Here is a 22,055-nt window from a genome sequence, read left to right as displayed (position 1 = left end):
GCCACCTAGCCGTTCTATCAATACTTTCCTAAGCAGAACAAGGCTGAGGACAAAATAAGATGGAAAAAACTCATGGGTTGAAATAAAGATGGTTTAACAAAGCAAAAGCAAAGACTGTGTGCAGAAGAAAAGGAAAATATTTATTCCCTACTTCCCATCAGCAGGTGATGTCCAGCCCACTTTCTAAGGAGTAGGGCTTCAGAAAACAAATATAACAATTGCCACTCTGTTCCCACCCCAGCCACCCCATTCCCTTAGCTTTTATTGCCGAGCATCACATGGTTTCGAATATCCCTTTGGCCATTTGGGGACAGCTATCCTATCTCTGTCCCCTTCCAAAACCTTGTCCCACCCAGCCTACTGGTGAGGGGGAGAATGCTGCAGAGACAGCAGTGATGCTGTGGGAGTGCTGCTCAGCAGTAGCCCAAACACCGGGGTGTTACCAACACCTTTCTAGGTGCCAATGCAAAGCTTAGCACCATGAGGGCTGCTGAGGGAAAAAATTCTCTCCACCTCAGCCAAACTCCAGGAAAGACAGAAGTAATATTTGTTCACATGACTGTAACAGAACTGCAACATGATTCCTCACAGATTATTATTCAGAAATAATAAAAAGTTCTTCACCTTGAATTTGTTTCCTAAACCCCCACTGTCTGCTGCCAGGACTCAATTATTTAAAATCTATTTGAAGGAAATAACAGAATAAGTGTGTCTGGGTAGTAAACATGACCTTTCTGATTGATGTGTCATCTCATGGCATGATCTCAGAGCAGTTGAAAAGGCACTGCAAACAAGAAGACTTTTAATTATTCTGCTCCTGTTTGGGGTTAAGGAAAGCCCATGTTTCATGCAAACATTGTGATTCTTTGCATTTTGCCTCCCAGCACCTGCAACAAAAGGCAGTGGAACTGCACGGACAATCCCTGCAAGGGAACCTGCACTGTGTATGGAAACGGGCATTACATGAGCTTTGATGGGGAGAAGTTTGATTTCCTGGGAGACTGTGACTATATCCTAGCTCAGGTATCGATTTATTTTCACTTTCCCATCCATATGCTTTTCACAGCTTACACTGTAGGCTCCCGTCTGGGTAATTAAAAGGCATTCCTATGCAAAAATGCCAACACTGATGAGCAGAGCCTGCTCCCCTCCTCTTGTACCTAGAGCTGATACAGTGAGATTTTCCACGTAAAACAAAGCAAACTGACCCTCAGAAGTGACACAAGAGGGCACTGTGTTCATCATTTTCAAGGGAAAGGAATTGGCGTGGTGTTGTAAAGTGTTTTTCTCAGCCACCCAAGACTGACATTATTTTTGTTGTGACAGAAGAACACAGAGGTTAACGTGTGAGCTTCATGCATAATAATTGCATGTAATGGGACAGCACTCAGTGAGACATTTTGTCATCCCCAAATTACAGTTGGTTTTGCTAATTTTAATAAAACACATTTTTACCTTTTTGGACTGCTGCCATGACAAGCCCTTAGTTTTGGTTTTTGAAAATCCTCGTCAAGTATGAACCTGCCACCAGGTCATCTTCCACCAGATTCTTCTAAAATTCCTAGAGTTTTGGTGAATAAAGAAGTCAGATCAGTGAGTCTTTCATTTAGAGCTCCTGAAAATGCTTATGACTGGTCTAGGTGCCAGACAAGATCTAATAGAATGTTATCTGTTTTTCTAAGGATTTTTGCCCTAATAACATGGATGCTGGCACCTTCCGGATTGTGATTCAGAACAACGCCTGTGGGAAGTCACACTCCATCTGCTCCCTAAAGATCACATTGATTTTTGAGGTTTGTCTAGATCTGGCTATAACTAAGGAGCTGTAGTCTTGATTTTCTAGGAATTATTGTATCATCTTCTTAGATTCCAGCTCAGTTGCTGCTAGAGAGTACCTATAAGGAAGTCAAACAGCCAGCAAGCAAAGGCAGGGAATTTGGGAAAGGTTTAGGTATTTGATGTTAACATAGATTGAACACTTCTGTGGATGAGGGGAAAGATGCAAGGAGTCAACAGCACTCCATGCATGCGCATTTGTGTGTGTGTGTGTGTGTTTGCATCTGTGACAGTAGGCTCTGGGCATCTGTGACTGTGGCTCACACATCTGGCAGTGAACCAAGACAGAGTGTGAAGATGACAGAAAAATAAGACAAAGAACAAGAGGCAGAGTGCCAGTGCTGTTGCACTAAGTTTTCTGTTTGATTTCCTTCCATGCAATGTATGTGTTCCTTTGTAGAGCAGTGAAATAAGGCTCTTGGAAGGAAGAATTCAGGAGATAGCCACTGATCCAGGAGCTGAGAAAAATTACAAAGTGGACCTCAGAGGAGGTTATATTGTAATTGAAACTAATCAAGGGATGAACTTCATGTGGGACCAAAAGACTACTGTTGTTGTTCATGTGGCACCATCTTTCCAGGTAAGCATGGGATGGACTGGCAGTTATGATTTCAAACTCAGAGTTGTGCATCCAGAACTGGAGCCCCAGAAAAGCAGGGCTTCAAAAAAAGTTTGGTTTAGTGGGCAAGAAGAAGCAGCAAGCAGGCCATATCTTGCACTGTTCAGTCAGTATGAAACACTCCAAAGTATTTGGGGCTAGAAGTATTGGAAACACATTAAGAGAGTTTTTGTCACTTGAAGACCAGCTTTTTCTAAGCCATTTTTTAATGTCTATTTAGAAACTTGCAGCTATTTTGCCTTTACAGGTTCTATAGTTTATTTCTGTCAAAGAGGGAGCTGCACTCAAAATAACCAAACCATTTACTGTGCCTACACAAATTACACAGGGAAAAGTCTGTGGTCTTTGTGGGGACTTTGATGGCCGCTCAAGGAATGACTTCACAACCAGAGGGCAGTCCATGGAGATGAGCATCCAGGAGTTTGGAAACAGCTGGAAAATAACAAGCACTTGCTCAAATATAAACATGACGGACCTGTGTGCAGATCAGCCTTTCAAGTCTGCCCTGGGACAGAAGCACTGCAGCATCATTAAGAGTAACATCTTTGAAGCCTGTCACAGTAAGGTAATCCTGTTCTCTCATCCTCAATAATTTCCCACTCGATATTTGTTGCTATTTTGCAGCACATTTGCAGCATATTTTTACTATTCTAGGCTACTACACACTAGTACAAGGCTACCTCTCTCAAAACCTCACTTCACAGCTATGCCAGTTAAATCCTGTTGCCCAGTATTGAGGAAACAGCAGTGCCTGTTTTGAACAACTGAAGATAAAGAGCATAATAGTTGACCACCAGAAGCAGAAAGTTAGGTATCTGTGAAATGTAGAGATAAGTTAGTCTAGGACTGTTTGTATGGTCATCCTTGGGAAGTTCATTCAAGTTATCTAAAGAAACGAATTATTTGGTTTATTTTAGTCACAGATTTAATTAACATAAACAGAAAAAAAGCTACTCTTCTTAATTAGAATGTCTGTACAAAGCTTCACTGCACTTTAATAAACAATTTTAAAAACAAACTTGGCTTAATTTCCTTGGTTAGTTTATGTTGGCAATGGTTAAAACACAAGAGACATGAAGTTCAGTGGAAAAAGGATTTACTTTTATACTCATTTAACCACTGTCTCTCAGCTGGAGAGTGACCACGCTGTGTAGTTGTGCTAAGCCAAAACAAAGTAGTTCAGTCACTGGGAAGACATTTTGAGTGTAAGTGGCAGCATTACACATATGAGAATGGGAAGATTTGGAGTCCGGTTCTACCAGGCAGGTGAAAATAGAAAACTACCTGTTGTAAAATATCATGGCTCCCTCATGACAATCCCAGTCTGTGACAAACTGCCAGTGCATGACAGAAATTCAGAGCCCTTTCCCTCATTAAGCGCAGTGCAGCAGATACAGCTGTGGTGACAGATCTGTCACTGTTTTGACAGGTGAACCCAATTCCATATTATGAATCTTGTGTGTCTGACTTCTGTGGCTGTGACAGTGTGGGAGACTGTGAGTGCTTTTGTACCTCAGTTGCTGCTTACTCAAGGAGCTGCAGCAGAGCTGGTGTCTGTATCAACTGGAGAACCCCTGCCATTTGCCGTAAGTACTGTGCTGAAAACGCACACAGAAAGCAGTGCTCCTTGTGCTCAGGCACATGGGATAAAGAAGAGCAGAACACTTAAAACACTATGCATATGTGACTGAACAAACTCTTTTTATCATGTTTATCTTATTAAAATCTTTTAAACAAGATTTAAAAATAGCCCCTGCCCCGTGTCTGAGGCCTAAAGGTTTTTTTATTCTTCTGTTCCAGCTGTGTTCTGCGATTATTACAATCCACCTGATAAACATGAGTGGTTCTATAAACCCTGTGGAGCCCCTTGTCTAAGGACCTGCAGGAACCCACAAGGGAAATGTGGGAACTTGCTGTACAGTTTAGAAGGTAGTTCCTCCTTGACTTTAATGCAGTTTATGGGAGTTGTAGCTGCTAGTCTGGTTTGAAACGTCTTAAGCATCCAGGTGACTGAAAGGTTATCCCCTCTGTCCCAGAAGCTCATTGACCATGCCTTGCTAATTCCCCGTGTGATGGTGCCATTCATAGCACCATTTTCCTGTTGCCTTTAAATATATGGAGAGATAAAACACCATTCAATATAAATTTGCAAAGAATAATTATCTGTTGACAAACGGAGTAAATTAAAACTTTGGGGAGAGAGGTAAAAAGAGGACTTGGGAAATAATCGGTAGTAAAAAGAACATTCATACTGGAATCACATTCATTTGGGGATCAAATCTGTATTTGGTAGAGGTATTTATGTACCTTCCTGTATCTGTGTAACCCAGGCTAAGAATGCTTTGTTTAATTTTCCAGGCTGTTACCCAGAGTGTAGTCCTGACAAGCCGTATTTTGATGAGGAGAGCAGGGAATGTGTCTCCCTCCTCAACTGCACTTCATGGTAGGTCAGTTGATGGTAAGAAAGGTAGGATAGGGCTGGAAAGGACAAACTAGGAAGTGTTTTGTTAATGTTTATAGGCAGTGGCAATTACCATTAAATCCTCCAGGAGTAGGCTTTTTTGTAAAAGTAGGTACAATTGCAGACATTGTTATTCCAAGTACTATTTCAATAAAACAATTCTTTTTTACTCTTTCTCTTCAGTGACCCCAAAGAGAAACTATGCACTGAAGACTCCAAAGGTAACTTTCACCACTCTCACCAAGCACTGAGTGATGGCAGGACTGAAACAACCCAACATCACATTACTGCAAATGTATTGATAATAGGAGTCCAGATAGGTGGTTTAATAGGTGGATGCACAGCAGTGCAGATGCAGTTTGATAAGCAAAATGCAGCCTTTGACCCCAAGAACTATCTAAAGGATAATCATATGGAGGAAGGAGAGAGGTATGATATGTGGGATTCATCTTATGCAGGGAAATACTACTTCTCCACTTCTCCACTTTTCCCTGATAGTCAGTGAAGATAGATAGATAGATAGATAGTCAGTCTGTAGCAGGCCATTCGTGGTATCTCTCTTAATAAGTACTTTCAGAACAAGGAAGATTTTGTAGAAGTGCCGTTTCTTGACCAGTAATTTCATAAAATAAGCTAAGACAGCTTATTAGATACATGTTTGTGTGCCTAAAGGACACATTTGGCTAAGGTAGAGTATCAGTTCATTCCCATATCTGGGAGAAATCACATCCCAAAATGCAGGATGACCCAGTAGACAACACATTTTCAATTTTGCTGATTTTGTTACAGTAGTAGATACACTTCCTTTGGTTCTTACATATACAGTCTCCGAAATCTGGAGAGTTTCTCATATATTTAAATGAAATTTTGTACCACTGCATGCTCCTCATTCACAGATGGAAACAGTTGTGCAACACCTCCTGAGCCAGTGTTTTGTAATTCAGAAAGACAGTAATCCCAGTCACATTCCCTGCCCAGGGGGAGTTCTCCTGTGCTCCATGCTGGGTTAGGGCAGTACCAGTTCTCATGTTTTTACCAACCAGTTATTCCTCTATGCAAGCTGACTCCAAGAAACACCAGCAACCAGAAAAATCCAACACACTTTAAATAAATGAGACAGACTCCCAGCACAGCTTCTCAAGTAGAAACTGAGAAAGTTTTTTAAGCCAGGTAATTAATGTTTGATGCTGTGTGAGCTTCAGAAGAGTAAATGCAGTGTTTAGCTTGCTTTTCATTTGTATTTATATTGCAAGTGTTCTCTGTTGCCATGGCATTTTCTCTTTTGGTGCCTCAGTTTGCCTTTGCTGCCACAATGGGAAGACCTATACCTTAAATGAAACTGTGCACAGCCACGTGTATGGGACCGAGTGTGGCGAAGCTGTCTGTGGCCCTAATGGACAGATCATTAAAACCCTAACCCCCTGCAGAACTCCACCTACACCAGCAAAAGGTACTAGATTGATAAGAGGCTTGGTGGTGATTCTGTGGAAGTCTGTAATGGTAATAAGATTTATCCATCTTGGAAAAAGACTCCTACTGCATGTCTAGGATAAGAACAGAATTTAAGACTTTTGAAGTTTCAAAACTGAGGGATCAGAGCTCGTGGGTCTTGTGGGGAGGACCAAAAGTGTAACTTTTAGAGATTCTTGCTGACCTTACTGTCAGTGAGGCTAAGAGACAATAGAAAGATTCAGAGATTTTTCACTACAACTTTTACAATAAGCTTGAGCATATCACATTTGACACTCTGGTGTTGTTAGTCTCAATATTTCATATTTCTAAATCTTGTTTTTCTCCATCTTATCATCTATAACAGACTATGGTTCTTATTGTACTGTTTTCTGCATTGGAATAAGTGAGTCTCATATGGGTCACTGGAATATGAAAATAAAGCTTCCTGGCAGTTAACTCCTGTTTAAAAGGGATTTTCCATAGTGAATGGAATGTGAAAAAGCAGAAAATAGGAAGCAAAAAGAGAGAAAAGAGAGTGGGAAATTTGCCACATGATTATTACAAATAAAAATAAGTGGCTAAAAAAAAATTTATTATCCTGGTAGCAAATTATACAGGGGCAACAAGGAAAAGTAAAAGTTAGCTTCTCTACTCATGTGATTGGAAGAGCTAAATACTTGATGGTGAGCCTGTGTGTTTGGTATTTACTGAAAATGTTAACAAGTGGAATAAGTACAGTGGAGTAATACCTAGAAAAGGAAGGATTATTGAAAGCAGACTGTACGTGGCATAGTAAAATGTCTACTGGTAATGTCTAAGCATTGATCTGTCTCTATTTAAACCAACAGTTTCTTTAAAAGAAAGTATTAAAAATCCAAATGGAGTGCCACTGGAAGTCACCTCTCCAGTCACCTCTCCAAAGTCAGGTGAAGTACTGCAGGACTAGAAATGTTAAATTGGAATGAATAAGTGACAGTAGAAGGGGTTTTTATTGTATTCTATATAGAAGAAAATACATACAAGTGGGAGTGTGTGTGTGTACTATTGCAGCACCATACCGGGTAATAAAGAGAGTGTTTATAAATACAGAGGATGGTTTGAGTGTGGATATGTACAGAATTTAGTAGGGGCAAAAAAAATAGATTTTTTTTTTCTTTTTTTAGTGGTTGTGGAGAATGTAAGAGATGTCATAGAGCTTGAAAGTAGAGTAGTGGAGGATTTTAATATAAATTGATTTGATTTCCCGCAGAACCACATATGCAATATGTAACATCTGCACCTCCCTCATCAGAGGTAGCCACTCCCTGCTTCTGCAATGACAATGGACAATTGATACAAATGGGTAAGAAACCATGCGATTTTTTTTTCTGTACCATTGACATGGAAAGATGTACTGATAGATGAAAGTGCTTCAGCAAGTGCTCATTCTGCCTGTCACAGTTAGACATTACCAGAAGTTGTTACATCTTTGAACTGTAGCTAACACCTTCAGAACTACAACTGTCCCACATGCAATAACTTTGTTCTGGTTTGAACAGCCCTGGTGTAAGGAAACTTATAGCAGTTGCTGATGTCAGCAGAGCTGTGAATCCCAAACTGCTGAACATGAGCTTGTAACTCACAGTAATAATCCAAAAATGGGGGAGGAAAGACCTTTCTTCATCTATTAGTATCTCCTGCTTCCCCTACTTCCTGGTGTTAGTGAAGACCAGATGCACTCCATGATGTATTCAGTATTGTCTCTTCTTGTACTCATTTTCAATTCCCTCTAATGTATCTAAGAGCAGAATTTCAGATTAGCCGTCAGCCATTTGGATTAACTGCTCTCCAGTTCAGCCCCTGAATTCCAGGAGCTGTACACAGACAGTGCCCTGAGCATGGCTTTTGGGTACAGACCCAGATAGTAAAATGCAGGGCTGAGTATGCAGCTGCTCTGTGATCAGGCCTTGGACTAACACTTGGGTTTTGCCCTTGCAGGAGAAAATGTTTCTCTGCCAGTGAACATATCAGGTCATTGTGCTTACTCTGTCTGCAATAAATCATGTCAGATAGAATTAATTTGGGCAGAGTGTAAAACTGGTCATACTCAGACCGTCAAGATATGTGATCCACATTCTGAAGCCTGTCCACCAACACCTGCTCCTGGTGTAACAAACCAAGTTCCTGCTCCCACAAGGACTTCTGAGAGTGACTGTCTTGCACTCATCCCTCCCAGAAAGGTGAGAGCCTTTGAAGAATATGTGTTTCATCTTTCATCATTCCACCATTCATGCATTGCCTGCAGCCAAGATTTGGTGTTCTCTGATGCTGGTATCCAGCACTACAGCTGGACTGTAGGTGTGGCTGAATTAGATGATTTAGAAGTATGCCAGAAACAACCACTGAAAGAATAAGCTGAAGATTCTTCTGTTCACCTGAAACACCTAAATGATTGTATGTTGGCAGAGCTACCTAAGCTGAACAAAGACTAGGAAGCCACATCTTGCAGTGTCCCACCACCAGAAGTGGTCAGGACCTTAATATATATACCAAAAAAAGTAGATATCAAGGCTCTGTTGATTCCTATATGGTTCATATTGCCTGGTTTCCAGAGCCAAAGTAGACACCAAATATTGCCATGCTAGACAATTAACTGGATGGAATGTGTTGCTGTGTGTGATTTTAAAGATTTTATTACATTACTTTGTTATTTGCCTCTCCTCTTTTTTTTTTTTTCATTGATAGTTTAATGAAACATGGAATTTTGGAAACTGCCATACTGCCACTTGCCTGGGAGAAGGAAACAACGTCAAATTGTCTGTCATGACTTGCCCACCTCAGCAACTGAAACTCTGTGTCAATGGTTTCCCATTCACGAATCACTCTGATGAAACTGGTTGCTGTGAAGTCTCTGAGTGTCAGTGTAAGTTGCAGGAGAATTCCTGAAATTTATGTTATGTTCAGCAGGGCCTCAAAAAGATAAGTCTATCTGGTCAACACCTATATTATGTTCATATCAATTCAGTAAGATACAATGCAATAGAAATGCCATCTGAAATTTCAGCTGTTGAAAGCAGATGTCCTTGCCAGGGTAATTTTTCTGTATCAAACTGGATATTTAATCTCTGACTGGAAGTGAGTAAAAAGGTTAAAAACCAGCTTGTACTTACAGGAAGCTCAGTAAAGCCAAACTTGAAGCCTGTCATTCTGTCTTCTAGGTATTTGCAGTGGATGGGGAAACGAGCATTATGTGACTTTTGATGGAGCATACTACCATTTTAAAGAAAACTGCACCTATGTCCTTGTGAAGTCAATTCATCCTGACTCTCACAACTTCTGGATTCACATAGACAACTACTACTGTGCTGCCACTCGTGGAGCAATTTGTTCAATGTCCCTTATCATTTTTTACTCCAACTCTGTTGTTACTCTGACACAGGCAATGGAACATGGAAAAGAAACAAACTTGGTAAAGTATTGTGCTAAAATGAATTCTCAGTATTATTTTGCTGTAGTTATATTACTGTACTGTTAAATGCCCTGTCACAACAAAGAATTAAGCTTGTAAAATATGGAATGGGTAAGAAATGCAATTACTTTGCTTCTTCACTTTCTTTTTTGCTTTGTGTCAATAAAAATCTGTATATACTAAAATTCTGGGAAATTATCACATAACTGAAAATTGTGGGTTTTGTCCTGATATGAGTATCCAAATATAAATTGCAACATATTAAAAAGGAATATTAGACAACTGCTTAATAGACTGCCGGTGACAGACATGATTTGGTTCACCTAAGGTCTGAATTTCTGCTGCCCTGCTTTCCAGTTGCACTAATCATGTACCTTATTCAATGAAAGAGTGTCCATAAAAACCTTTTGTTTCTTTTCTTTTTAGATTTTGTTTGATGATAAGAAAGTTGTCCCAGACACTTCCAAGAATGGTATCAGGATAACCAGTTCTGGCCTTTACACCATAATTGAAATACCTCAATTAGAGGTTTACATCTCCTACAGTCGACTTGCATTTTACATAAAACTCCCTTTCAGCAAGTTTTATAACAATACCATGGGACTCTGTGGTGAGTGTCCTCATCAGCTGACAAAAATTAATGCAGTGAATTTTCCTCCTTCTTTCTCTCATTACCTTGTAAAATCTCTAAATGCTTGCAACTTCACTATTTCTCACAAATGTTAATAAATTTATTTAATGGAAAAACACTATCAGGAAATGGAGTTTTAAGTCATATCCTTTCATTCTGTTCACAGTCTGTTGGTGGATGGACACAGAATTTTTCTAAGCCCTTCCTTTTCATCATATCTACTTCATATAGAAATGTAGGTAATCTGGAGAGTCCTGTGCATCTCAGTTACTCTGACCACCAGGAGAAATCTATCAACCAACACATCAATTCTGGTTTTCATGAGTAGCTGGCAAACTGTTTCTTTGAGCCTTCTCTTCCTAGAAACTATTCTTGTGAACTTACCAGGATCCCACATGTTGCTCCCTTTGCACAAGGAGGAGAACTTCCCCCCAGGTTTTCTCTAAAAGAAGCTTCATCAGCATCAATTGTCCTTGAACGGTCACTTTTATATTGCTATCAGGTACCTGCACCAACCAGAAGTCTGATGATGCTATGAAGAGGAATGGTGAGGTTGTTGAGTCCTTCAAAGAGATGGCATTAGATTGGAAAGTCCCACATCCTACCAAGAGATTCTGTAATCCTGGTGTCTCACGACCATCAAAGATTGGGTATCATCAGCATTGTGTGCCTTCTAATCTGTGTAAAATCATCTGGTAAGACAACTCCCAAAAGTAAAAATAAGTTCACAAGATAATTTTGTGCTTCACTAAATGTCTTGGGTGAACTGATTCTAGGATATGAAGAAAATATAAAGTCTTGCATACCTTGTAAAACTGGGTGCAGTGAACTGATGTGTGTGTTCTTAAGCTTGGCAGATACTTTTCAGCTGCATCAGCAAAATCAGTTCTCCTTTAATAGAGTCTGCTTCTTGGCACTCCCTCTGCCTGTCAGTTCTAGAGAGGCCAAGTGGGAACTAGCTATAATTCAGTACCTGAAAGCTCTGAATGATATGGAATGCAGTCAAAATATAGTTAGAAAATGTGTGTGTCTGTTTTTAAAATAATTTTGTGGTTTAAAGCAGGATTTTCAAACATGCTAACATAAAAATATCAGCATACAGACTTACAGCTATGAGCTGTGTAGGAGCCTTTGCAGGTAGCAGTCCAACATAATATTGTTTCCTTTCAAAGCATTGTAAAGAATGGCAGGTAAGGCTCATACTTTATTAAGCTGTGTGGGTGTATTGCCTCTGAGAACAATTTGTAGTTGTACCTTGAGGCTTTGCCTGGGGCAGGGGGGATGGTTTGGCTTGGAGTTGAATTCTTCCTTGGAAGTAGCCCAAGGTTTTTCTCCTTGTTTTGTGAAGGACCCTGACAGAGTGCCATGGTGTGGTCCCCCCTCAGCCCTACTATGAGGCATGTGTGGCCAGCGGGTGCTCGGAGGATCACCCCAGCACGGAGTGCCAGAGCATGCAGACCTACGCGTCCCTGTGCGGGCTCCACGGGGTCTGCGTGGACTGGAGGAGGCTGGCGAGCGGGCAGTGTGGTGAGCCTGGGAATGGGGCTGTGCAGCGAGCCTGGGAACGGGCAGTGCGGTGAGCCTGGGAACGGGCAGTGCGGTGAGCCTGGGAATGGGGCTGCGGTGAGTCTGGGAATGGGCAGTGCGGTGAGTCTGGGAATGGGGCTGCGGTGAGCCTGGGAATGGGGCTGCGGTGAGTCTGGGAATGGGCAGTGCGGTGAGTCTGGGAATGGGGCTGCGGTGAGTCTGGGAATGGGGCTGCGGTGAGCCTGGGAATGGGGCTGCGGTGAGTCTGGGAATGGGCAGTGCGGTGAGCCTGGGAACGGGCAGTGCGGTGAGCCTGGGAATGAGAGTGCAGTGAGCCTGGGGAGAGGAGTGAGCCTGGGAATGGGAATGTGGTGAGCCTGGGAATGGGCAGTGTGGTGAGCCTGGAAAACACCCCCTAGAGTGAAGCAAGTCTGGTCTGCTCTGTCCTCACCTGCTGCTCTGGACCTGAGAAAAAGCAGGAACAAACCAAAGAGGTTGATCCAGTCCAGAACTAGGGCAAGAGGGAACCAGGCCCACAGTAGCTCAGCCGAGGAGTCCCATGTGTTCCCCAGCGCTTGGACACTAGATGGCAACCCACTGCTTCTCTCTGCCTGCTTTGCCCTGCTCGGGGCACCCCACGAGTCGGAGTGAGCACTGCTGGTCTTGTCACTTGCGTGTTGCTGGCCCCGTCGCCCCCTCTTGCTGGAGCTGCAGGGACCCCTTGCCCGGCTGTGCACACCCGGGAGGTTGCTGCGGTAGCCTGGACGCTTTGTCCCTTCGTGTCCCTGCATCGGAGGGTATACATGGGTCTGGGCTTTTTAACTTGTATGTTGCAATGCTCCACAGAGGCCAGCTGTCCTCAGGATCAGGTGTACAAGCCATGCGGTGAAGCAAAAAGAAACACTTGCTTCAGCAGGTGGGTCATTTCAAGTTTTTCAAGTCCATAATGTGAAAACTGGCAGGGAAGTTTGAAGTTGACATTCCCTTGGGATTTAGGTGTCTTGATTGCCCTGGGCTACAGTTTTGCCTCTCATTCATTTTCATTTATATCCTAATTCTGTAGAGGAGTTGTTATGGACACCCTTCCCTCCCAAAATATCACATCGCTGTTTGTTGAAGGATGCTACTGTCCTGATGGAAAAATTCTGCTGAATGATCATGATGGCATTTGTGTGTCTGTTTGTGGTAAGAAATAGTATAAATGGTGCTATGGGGAGTGGGGTTAAGAGCCTGACTAGAAGTGGATGTTAAGGGGGTTGTTTTGGGTACAGAGGAAATGTGGGAGACCTTGTTACTGACCTGTTCTAGTGAGGCTGAAAGCATTCCAGATTGAGAGTTTCTGTCTGCTCTTACATGCAGAAGGTGCAACTTTCAAAAGAACAAAGAGTAGCATGTTTAAGATGTTTTTGGGTTTACAACCTGTGACTTTCCACTCTGAATTTCTCTTTTTCTTTGTGGCTGATTCTGCGATTTCAATACTTTCCTTCTGTTCCTGTTTTTCTGCTTCTGTTGTTTTCCCTGATTCAGTTACCTTTAAAATAACATCTAATTCATTTTATAGGTTGCACTGCACAAGATGGCTCAGTGAAACAGGTAAAAGAAAGGAAAATACTATCTTTATACTGTATCTGGGTTCTGTGACCTCCTACAAAAATGACCACGAGTTGTTTCTTTTCATTCTAAGTGAACTGCAATGACAGTGGGGAGAAAATCAAGAAGATTTTATTAACTCCAGAACTTGTTTAATCACTTGAGGCACAGAAACAGAAGGAGTAGTTGTTGGGTATCAGTTTCCTGGTAGAATCATCAGGCTTTCCTCCTGGAAACACATAAACCTGCAAAGGAAGGTGGCAAATAATGCAATTTTTTCTTACTGTTCCCTTCTTCTCCCTCTGGGATTTGAACTGCAATTTTCCTACACAATAAATTAGGTTGACTCAGCCCTACACTGTCTTGCAGCAGGCATTCATTGATATAATGCTTCCAGGTTTTGCTCACTGAACTGCTATCCCTCTTATTTTTATAGCCTAGAGAGGCTTGGGAGCATGACTGTCAATACTGTACTTGTGATGAAGCGACCTTGAACATCTCTTGCTTCCCCCGCCCTTGTGCTAAATCTCCACCTATCAACTGCACAAAAGAAGGCTTTGTACGCAAAATAAAACCACGTCTGGAAGACCCGTGCTGCACAGAGACAGTCTGTGGTGAGTGGATCATTCACATGTCATCATGTGGCATCATGTGCCTTCAGCAGTAATCCCCAAGGGAGATGTGGTGCCCCACAGGTACCAGATTCACATAGGCACATTGCAGTGGTAATTTCTTCCATCTACATGCCAGGAGCTCTTGCTATCAGAAGAGAATTCCTCTGGTGCAATTTGTACTCTAAATTAGTGCCATGACCTGGCAGATACTTACACTGGAAAATCCCCTGTGGATCATTGGGATCACCAGGTGCTCCACAGGATCCTTTGGCTCTTGTCTTTCTGAGATGGGAGGGTGATCTCTCCACAGAGATCCACCCAATAAGGGAGGATGTGTTCATCTTCCAGGCTTCCCTAAGGCTTCCTGTGGAGGTTCCTGATACATGTTTGCTCTCAACTTTGCACTTCCACCCTCCCAGTCCCAAATGCCCACCACAGCACAGGAGTAGCCTGCTCCTAATCCTGGCCATTCCCAGTATCTATTTCAAGACAAAGGATAGGGGACCCTGGTGATAGTGATAGGATGTTTTTTTTCAAGCTTTGTCTGCAGGTAATGCTGCTGGATGGGATGCTTTGGCTTATTTTATCTCTGCTGTCTATTGCAGAATGTGATATAAAAACCTGCATTATCAACAAAACAGGATGTGACTTAGGTTTCCAGCCAGTAGTTGCTATGTCTGAGGATGGTTGTTGCCCTATCTTCTCCTGTAGTAAGTACTTAATTTCCTTAAGATGTTTTATTCCTTGAAGTATTTGATTTTTCTAAATGAGTTAAAATCAGAGGTGGTAGTTTCTTCCCATCCAGAAGCTCTGCTGCCAAATTATATTTCCAGATTCACACACATAAGCCCATTGGCTTTGTTACCAGCACAGTGGTTAACAATAAAGAAAAGGTCAAGTAATTTCAAGTATGGGTAAAAAAACCATGAGGCAAATAGATTTTACCTTACGGAAAATGCCAGCATGTAGAATTATCCCCACTTGAAACACAACATCTAAGCAGATGCTACATGTGAGCTTCTGAATAACAACTAGTACCAGTACTAGTTGCTTTTTTTTCCCTTTTCATGTGGGCTATTAAGTTCAGCTCTACTCTTTGACTTCTCTAAATCACTCACAATTCAGAGATGAGTACAGTAACTGCATCATTCCTAGCACAACCTTTTCAATTTTTTTTTCTTACAGTACCAAAAGGAGTATGTATTTCTGAAGGAGTTGAATTTAAGGTAGGTCTTCTTACAGACACTTCTTCCTATGAGTTAATGCTGCCTGAGTCAGAATTCTCTGAAGTTCTTGTTGTCAACACTCATACAAAAAGCAGGATTAGAATGGCCTGTAATTCTTCCCTGCCAGTAGTCTTATGTACTACTGGAAATGGGCATTGGACTAGGTGATTTGCAGAGGTCCCTCCCAACCCCAAGCAATCTGTGATTCTGGAATAGGTTAGTGAACAGGTAATGCTAGAGACCAGTAACTTGCTTACTAAAAGAGATCTTGCCTATGCTTTAGAGTTGATGGGTCAAAATTGTGATTGAACACGAATTTTAAATCTCTTTGAATGTTGTAAGATTATTGCTTGGTCAAACTGAGCAAAAATAGATGCTTAGAATTTATCTAAAAAATCATTTAACATCATTGATACACTTGGGAGTGTCAGCCTTGTGTTCATTTTGTGATACTGATGGTAAGGTTTTAGAGATCTGGAAGTATAATAATTTCAGGAAATTCTTCCAAAAATAAATCTCATAGACATTAATTTTTTTGACAGTCCAGGGGGACATTTATTTCAGAACCCTCTGAATTCTTGTCATGGTTTTCTCTCTCCTCTATATTTCCAGCCAGGGGCAATGGTGCCTAAAAGCTCTTGCGAGAACTGTGTGTGCATGGATGAGCAGGATCCTGTGACACAGACCAACCGCATCCAGTGCCTTCCAGTGCAATGCCAAACCACCTGTCAGCAGGTCAGCACCTCCTTGACCACAGACAATGGCTGTTGAGTTGAAACAGGGACAGTAACTGCTTTCTCAGTGCAACATAGCAGACTCTTCTATTAATTGTTTTGTAAGTCCTTTTTAGGGTGCTGGTTATTTTTGCTCTAGCAAATTTAAGAGGTCACCCTTGGAAAGGTGCCCTGAGGGGAAATGATTGCAAACCTGTTAAAGTCTGACTGCTGAAAGATGTTTGTGTCATTCTGTTGGTGTTGCCCATTGTCAGCTCAAAAATGAAGATTGTGAGGAAACTGCACAGTGGTTTATATGTTTCCAGACACTTTCAGGACTTGTGGGTGCGGAGTACTCAGCTACTTCTCAGTACTTGTGAGAATCAGCATTCAAGTTGTTCCGTCTGTTCCTGAATATAAGGAGGGTGGTTGCCTTTCCATTCATGCCCAGATAAGGTCAAATGCACAACCAATGTTAAAAATGGACAAAACCTTTCATTATACTTTATCCTGAAGCCAGCCACACCCACCAGGAGACCAATGGATACCTAAAAGACAGCACATCTTCACAGAAAATCTTCACAGGTCTGACAGCAACAGTTCTTGCAGATAATGATATCAGACCAAGCGATGGTGCCAGATTGTGCAAGTAATCATGAGCTAAATTAATTTTTTTTACCTGTTTTGTGTGTTAGCCTGAAGAAGAATAGTCAGTGAAAGGGTCTTCGTGGCAACTGAAGTACCCAGAAGTCACTATTCAATAAGGCAGAAAAGTTATCAGCTTTGATTGTCAGGCTTAAAATGGTTCCAACAGATTTCTAAAGACAACAGAATTGAAACCAGAAGGTTGGCTCATTTCCTCTGCCATCTTCAGTGTATCTTTGATCCAAAGATGCTTCAGGAACAAGACATTGGTTAACATGGATAAATGGAAACCTTATTCCTACAGGGTTTTCGCTATGTGGAAGAGAAGGGTCAATGCTGCAGCCAGTGCCAGCAAGTGGCATGTGTGGCAAATTTTCCATTTGGCAATGTGACCATTGAGGTAAGCATTCCCTTGCTGTAAACTCAAGCCTGAATTATCAAAAAGACCTCAGCATCTTTTCAACCAGTGTCATGCATTTCAAGGCTGGGAGGACCTCGAGGAGATGTAAAAATATCTGTGTTTCCAAAGTAAATGTAGATGTTCCCTGTAGCTGTTCCCTGCTGTGTGCATCTCACAGGCACTACTATGTTGACAATTATATTCTCTGGAAGGAATGGAAATCATGTTACCTCCACTTCTCCTGACATGAAATAGCAAGAAAGACTTTGGAAGGGATGGTGACATTGTATAATGCTGCTCTTGCAGAGATACATGTGCTGGCTTCACATCACACTGCTCCCATCTGAAGCAGTTTCATTATTTTGCCCTGAAGATACAGAGATAGACAGTGTGAGCAAGCTGATATAACTGTGCTGCCAGTGGTTCTGTATTTGCTGAGGCAGAAATCAAGTGACACAGCTGCTGGAGTGTAGTGCGACTTGGTAACACACACAGCTAATACAGCTAATACATCATGTCCTGTGAATACAGCATTGTGTAGACATGAGCTGAGCCTTTAAAGGAAGGGCTTGATGATCTTGGAGGTCTTTTCCACCCTTAATGATTCTGTGATTCCATGATTCTAACTCTCTGGTTTTACTACAGCCTGCTACTCCTGGGTATGGTTAATGATACTGTTTCAACCAGTGACTTGCCTTACATGCTATTGCTTCTCTGATAGCTCTTGTGTTCATCTTTTTTATTTCATCCTTTTATTCCTTGATGATTTATCTTACAAGCTATATTTTCCTATTCCAATATATAATTTTTATCTCTCCATGAGTAGGCTTTGCAGTTATCCATTAACCTCTATTGCAAAGACTTTTGTTCTCTTTCACTCTTTTTAATTTTCTTCCATCTATTAAAAAAGAAAACTGTTGAAACCCTTTGAAAGAGTTATTTTTCTTTTGTATATATTTTAGCCCACAAACATTAACACACCTACTTTCTGGCATTTCTGTTAATACCTTTATGCTCATTCTGGCATTCTTCCATTCCTTCCCCCTGGGTGGCCACAGAAGTGATTTTGCATAGACTGGTAGTGGGTGAGCTTGGTACATAATTTGTAGATGTGAGTTGCAGGCATCTCAGCCCTTTCAGAGTGGTATGAACAACCCAGTCTTTGACAGTTCATTGACTTTATTACTGTTTCAGTTTTCTAATTTTATTGCTATACTCCACTGGCTTTTTTTTCCCTTTTCTTTTTTTTCCCTGTTTTTATCAGGTTGGAAAGAGTTATAAAGATCCATATGACAACTGTACTCAGTACACATGCACTGAATCAGCAGGCCAGTTTTCCTTGACTAGTACAATAAAGGTCTGCCTACCATTTGAAGAAGCAAACTGTGTGCCAGTAAGTATTTTACAGCCAGAAAAAGGCTTCTGCAACAAGCCCTGATGCTGGCCTGGGAGTTATCTTTGCTGTTTTGAAGGAGTATTTCTTGATCTTTCTGGTATGATCATCCTTCTTTGAAGGAAATGTGCTTTTTCAGCCATGTGTCACGTGGAAGTAAAGCAAAAATATTTGCAAACAAGCCCCCACAATTTACACTGTTGTGGGATAAGCACTGGAACTTGAAAGAGAAGGGTATTGGGGCAATAGGGAAGGGGAATCTTTTATCACTTGAGAAACATCAGCATTATAAAATGCCATTAAACAAGTGGTAATTCACCATGAATCCTTGGGGGACTGATGAACAAAGTGTCTTCTGACATATGGTGTACCATTAAGTGAGGAAGTGGAACATGAATGAGCAAGGGGTAGCATTCATATCTGGGCTTTCAGCTATTGGTGGTTTTCAGTAACTTTCAGAAACATTTTGGGACTTCACAGCAGATCAAAGCAGGGACTAGGACAGCCATGTACTTGAATTAGCTCTGGGGCAGGCTCTGCACAGGTCAGGCTGTTCAATTCCAGGGGCAGCTGTGATTCTCTGAGACTGGGGTTTTTATGCTGGCTTCAATAGGAACTAAAGATTAGGCATGTATTACAGGGCATCTTACCTGGCTTGTGAATGATATATAATTCTAAGAAAATTCACTCCCTTCCTTGCTAGATTTTTTTGTTGTTGTTTTTTGTTTTTTGATTGTTTTCTTTTTCCCCCAAGGAGTTTTATATATAATTGGTACACAAATAGGTCTGATGAGGAATTTGTGTGGATTAGAAATGAGGGACTGTAGCTGAACTCTCATCATTGCTACTCTCTGCTTAGCACTACATGCATCTGAACTGACTGTTCTGGTTACTTTCAATACAGGGGACAGTTGAGGTGTCTTCAGATGGCTGTTGTAAGACATGTGAGTGCATTAAATCACTGATTCTCTACTCCAATACTGTTTGGTCCTTCCCTGCTTGTAGCCCTGTTTCTGCATGCACTGAGAGCCTGCAGTTTCCACAGACTGAGAGACAGTTTTACAGCAGCAGAACTGTTCTGTACCTCATAGCCAAGACTAAAAATCTGCCTCATTCTTCAAAGGGAACACTAACATTTTTAAATTTCCTTTTCTGTGCTTTTAAATAACTGAAGTACTGTTAGCTTGAACTATACTCCTGATAAGAAAACTTGTAGAAAACATTCTATGTATTATTGCACCTGCAAAATTGCACAGAAACAAAGGTTTGGGGTTTTTTTTTCTGTAGCATCTACTCAGAAATCCTATATTGTTATAGAGCCACAAATGTGATTTATAGCCATTTTAGAAAAACCTAAAACCTTCATGTCTCCTTTAGGTCTTGATTCAACAGTACCTTTACCTGCTAAAACTAGTCCACAAATGGAAAAGCACATTGACCAGTGGGGAATCGTTTGGCTGAATTAATGTCTCTTTGCACTCTCATTTGTGGTTTTGGTTGTGCATTCGAACTGTGAAAAGTTTTACTAGGATGAACTATCCTTGGTTTACTAGCAAATACCTTTCAAAACATTTGTTCCCCAGTGTGAAGAAGTCTAACAGAAGTGTTCTTCTACCAGGTATTGACCTGCCACACAAATGCAAACGCAATGTGAAGGAGCAGTACATCGTCCATGACAACTGCAAGTCAGCTGCTCCTGTCCCAGTGCCCTTTTGTGAAGGGATGTGCAGTACCTACTCTGTGTAAGTAGGAAGCCTTTTTCTGTCCTCCTCTGTGCCTTGTCTTCCTGGGTTCTTGTCACCAGTGGCCTGCAGCTGTTTGTCCCCTTCCTGCTGTTTGAAAGGACCCAGTTGGGAAACTGTGTGTGCAAAGGAGCACTCATTAGGAATGGCTTCAGCCTCATAGAGTGCCTTATCTTAGTCAGGAAAATAGATCCCTTGGGAAAGACATCAGCTAAATTTATTAAACATGCTCTTAAACATGTCCTTATACGGTTTTTGAACTGCTCTGGTGTTTACTGGAGTTTTTTCCTCCTCTTTGTTCTCGGCATGAATTGCTCTTCTCTGTCTTGCTAGAATGGGCCTAATCCAAAATCCACTGAAGTTACTGGGATTTTCCCCACTGGTGTCAAAGGATCTGGCCCTGCATAGCCAATAGCATCCTGAGGAAAGGCTGTTATGAATAAGCAGAAAAATAGATAGGAAATTTTGTTCCTTAGTAGTACATGCATTTGGAGCCGCAAATATGGATCAGGTGGGGAAGACAACAGGCAGCAGACTGATATGAAAAATCTCATTTCTATAGGTATTCTTTTGAGGCCAGTGAAATGGAACACAAATGCACTTGCTGCCATGAAAAAAGAAGTCACAAAGTGAAGGTGGAACTGGTTTGCTCGGACCATAAAACAGTCCAGTTCACCTATGTGTATGTAGATGAATGTGGATGTGTGGAAACAAAATGCCCAAAAAGGATAACATGAGTATAAACTAAAGGAAACATTTCATCTCCCATTTAAGCCTTCCCTAGCAAGTGAGTAGTTCAGAAAATAGCTGTGAGTAACCTTCAAATGACCATAGTAGCGCTTTTTCTTTCTGGTATTATATGCAGTTATGGAAATTAGCTAAGGTTTTACTCTAAATGTTTGTAGAATAAACTGCATTTCAAAGAGGTCTTGCTCTCCTGTTTCAGTGATGCTGCTAAAGGGGCAAAGTGGCTGATGTCTTTAATCCCACACTGGTGTATAAACCAAGGTTATTACAAGACACTCTAGAGACAACTGATGCCTTTCAAAAGTCCTGCCTGAAGAAATTGCACATTTTTAAACCATAACCACATGTATCACTTCATTTCCCTTAGAAGAGAAACAGTAATCACTTCCACAGCTGCAGTTCAGGCAAAGGCAGGACTTGGCTCAGGGCCACATTTCTGTTCTTCTCCCCAGTGGTCCTGAATCTACTTTGGCTGTGACTCTGGGTCACTGGAGGAAGTCAAGGTACTTTTTTCCCTTCTTCACAGTGAGCACTGTATCAGGGAGTGTAAAAACATGGTTCTTACATGTACTCTACAAAATTAGTATATTTGTACCCTTATTGGGAGTCCTTATCTCACTGGGGTTTTTATTTGTGTTCAGTGTCACTACTGGTTACATGACTATGGTTCGTGTTACAAGTAATTGACTCCCAGCTGCCATGTCCAGTGGTATTGGTGACAGTATTTCATGTGGACACGGATCAAAATGACCCAACAATACCTTGAGAGTACACAAGGAAGGCAGAGGGTTCTGTTATTTGAGCAATTTGTTTTTTGTGACCTGAAAGAGAACTGAAGACTGTGACTTTCTTAGTGTCCCGCAACCTGCTGTGAAAGCTTTTTGGGAATTGTTTTGAAGGAAATGCTTTGGAACTGACCAAGTAGATATGAAATGCATTATATTTTAGCTTTCCATTTTTAAGGTGTTATAGCTCTTTAGCCCCAAGGAATCTTTGCTTCTTTTTCATAAT

At 41.5% G+C, this 22,055-nt stretch overlaps 1 protein-coding gene across 1 annotated transcript in view; it reads left to right on the top strand.

Moving 5' to 3' along the window:
• Positions 1 to 21,034, top strand: part of LOC309574714 (mucin-5B) — a gene marked incomplete at both ends in the record, with an annotated part of 41,499 nt that extends 20,465 nt beyond the window's left edge. The window contains 28 exons of the mRNA XM_082284541.1: positions 885 to 1,023; positions 1,683 to 1,793; positions 2,237 to 2,416; positions 2,784 to 3,020; positions 3,885 to 4,041; positions 4,256 to 4,384; positions 4,814 to 4,898; positions 5,100 to 5,137; positions 6,211 to 6,366; positions 7,618 to 7,710; positions 8,346 to 8,587; positions 9,093 to 9,270; positions 9,566 to 9,816; positions 10,243 to 10,426; positions 10,950 to 11,142; positions 11,796 to 11,974; positions 12,821 to 12,890; positions 13,038 to 13,159; positions 13,536 to 13,567; positions 14,001 to 14,178; positions 14,784 to 14,888; positions 15,364 to 15,404; positions 16,017 to 16,139; positions 17,067 to 17,162; positions 18,427 to 18,555; positions 19,460 to 19,499; positions 20,174 to 20,297; positions 20,860 to 21,034. Coding sequence (XP_082140667.1) covers positions 885 to 1,023; positions 1,683 to 1,793; positions 2,237 to 2,416; positions 2,784 to 3,020; positions 3,885 to 4,041; positions 4,256 to 4,384; positions 4,814 to 4,898; positions 5,100 to 5,137; positions 6,211 to 6,366; positions 7,618 to 7,710; positions 8,346 to 8,587; positions 9,093 to 9,270; positions 9,566 to 9,816; positions 10,243 to 10,426; positions 10,950 to 11,142; positions 11,796 to 11,974; positions 12,821 to 12,890; positions 13,038 to 13,159; positions 13,536 to 13,567; positions 14,001 to 14,178; positions 14,784 to 14,888; positions 15,364 to 15,404; positions 16,017 to 16,139; positions 17,067 to 17,162; positions 18,427 to 18,555; positions 19,460 to 19,499; positions 20,174 to 20,297; positions 20,860 to 21,034 — 3,787 coding nt within the window. The remainder of the gene's footprint in view (positions 1 to 884; positions 1,024 to 1,682; positions 1,794 to 2,236; positions 2,417 to 2,783; positions 3,021 to 3,884; positions 4,042 to 4,255; positions 4,385 to 4,813; positions 4,899 to 5,099; positions 5,138 to 6,210; positions 6,367 to 7,617; positions 7,711 to 8,345; positions 8,588 to 9,092; positions 9,271 to 9,565; positions 9,817 to 10,242; positions 10,427 to 10,949; positions 11,143 to 11,795; positions 11,975 to 12,820; positions 12,891 to 13,037; positions 13,160 to 13,535; positions 13,568 to 14,000; positions 14,179 to 14,783; positions 14,889 to 15,363; positions 15,405 to 16,016; positions 16,140 to 17,066; positions 17,163 to 18,426; positions 18,556 to 19,459; positions 19,500 to 20,173; positions 20,298 to 20,859) is intronic.
• Positions 21,035 to 22,055: the final 1,021 nt, after the last annotated feature.

Source organism: Coloeus monedula (genome assembly GCF_965178545.1).
Source record: "Coloeus monedula genome assembly, chromosome: 6".
NCBI classification, from domain to species: domain Eukaryota; kingdom Metazoa; phylum Chordata; class Aves; order Passeriformes; family Corvidae; genus Coloeus; species Coloeus monedula.
Note: the sequence above shows the minus strand (reverse complement) of the source record. Positions and strands in the feature narration are given on the sequence as shown.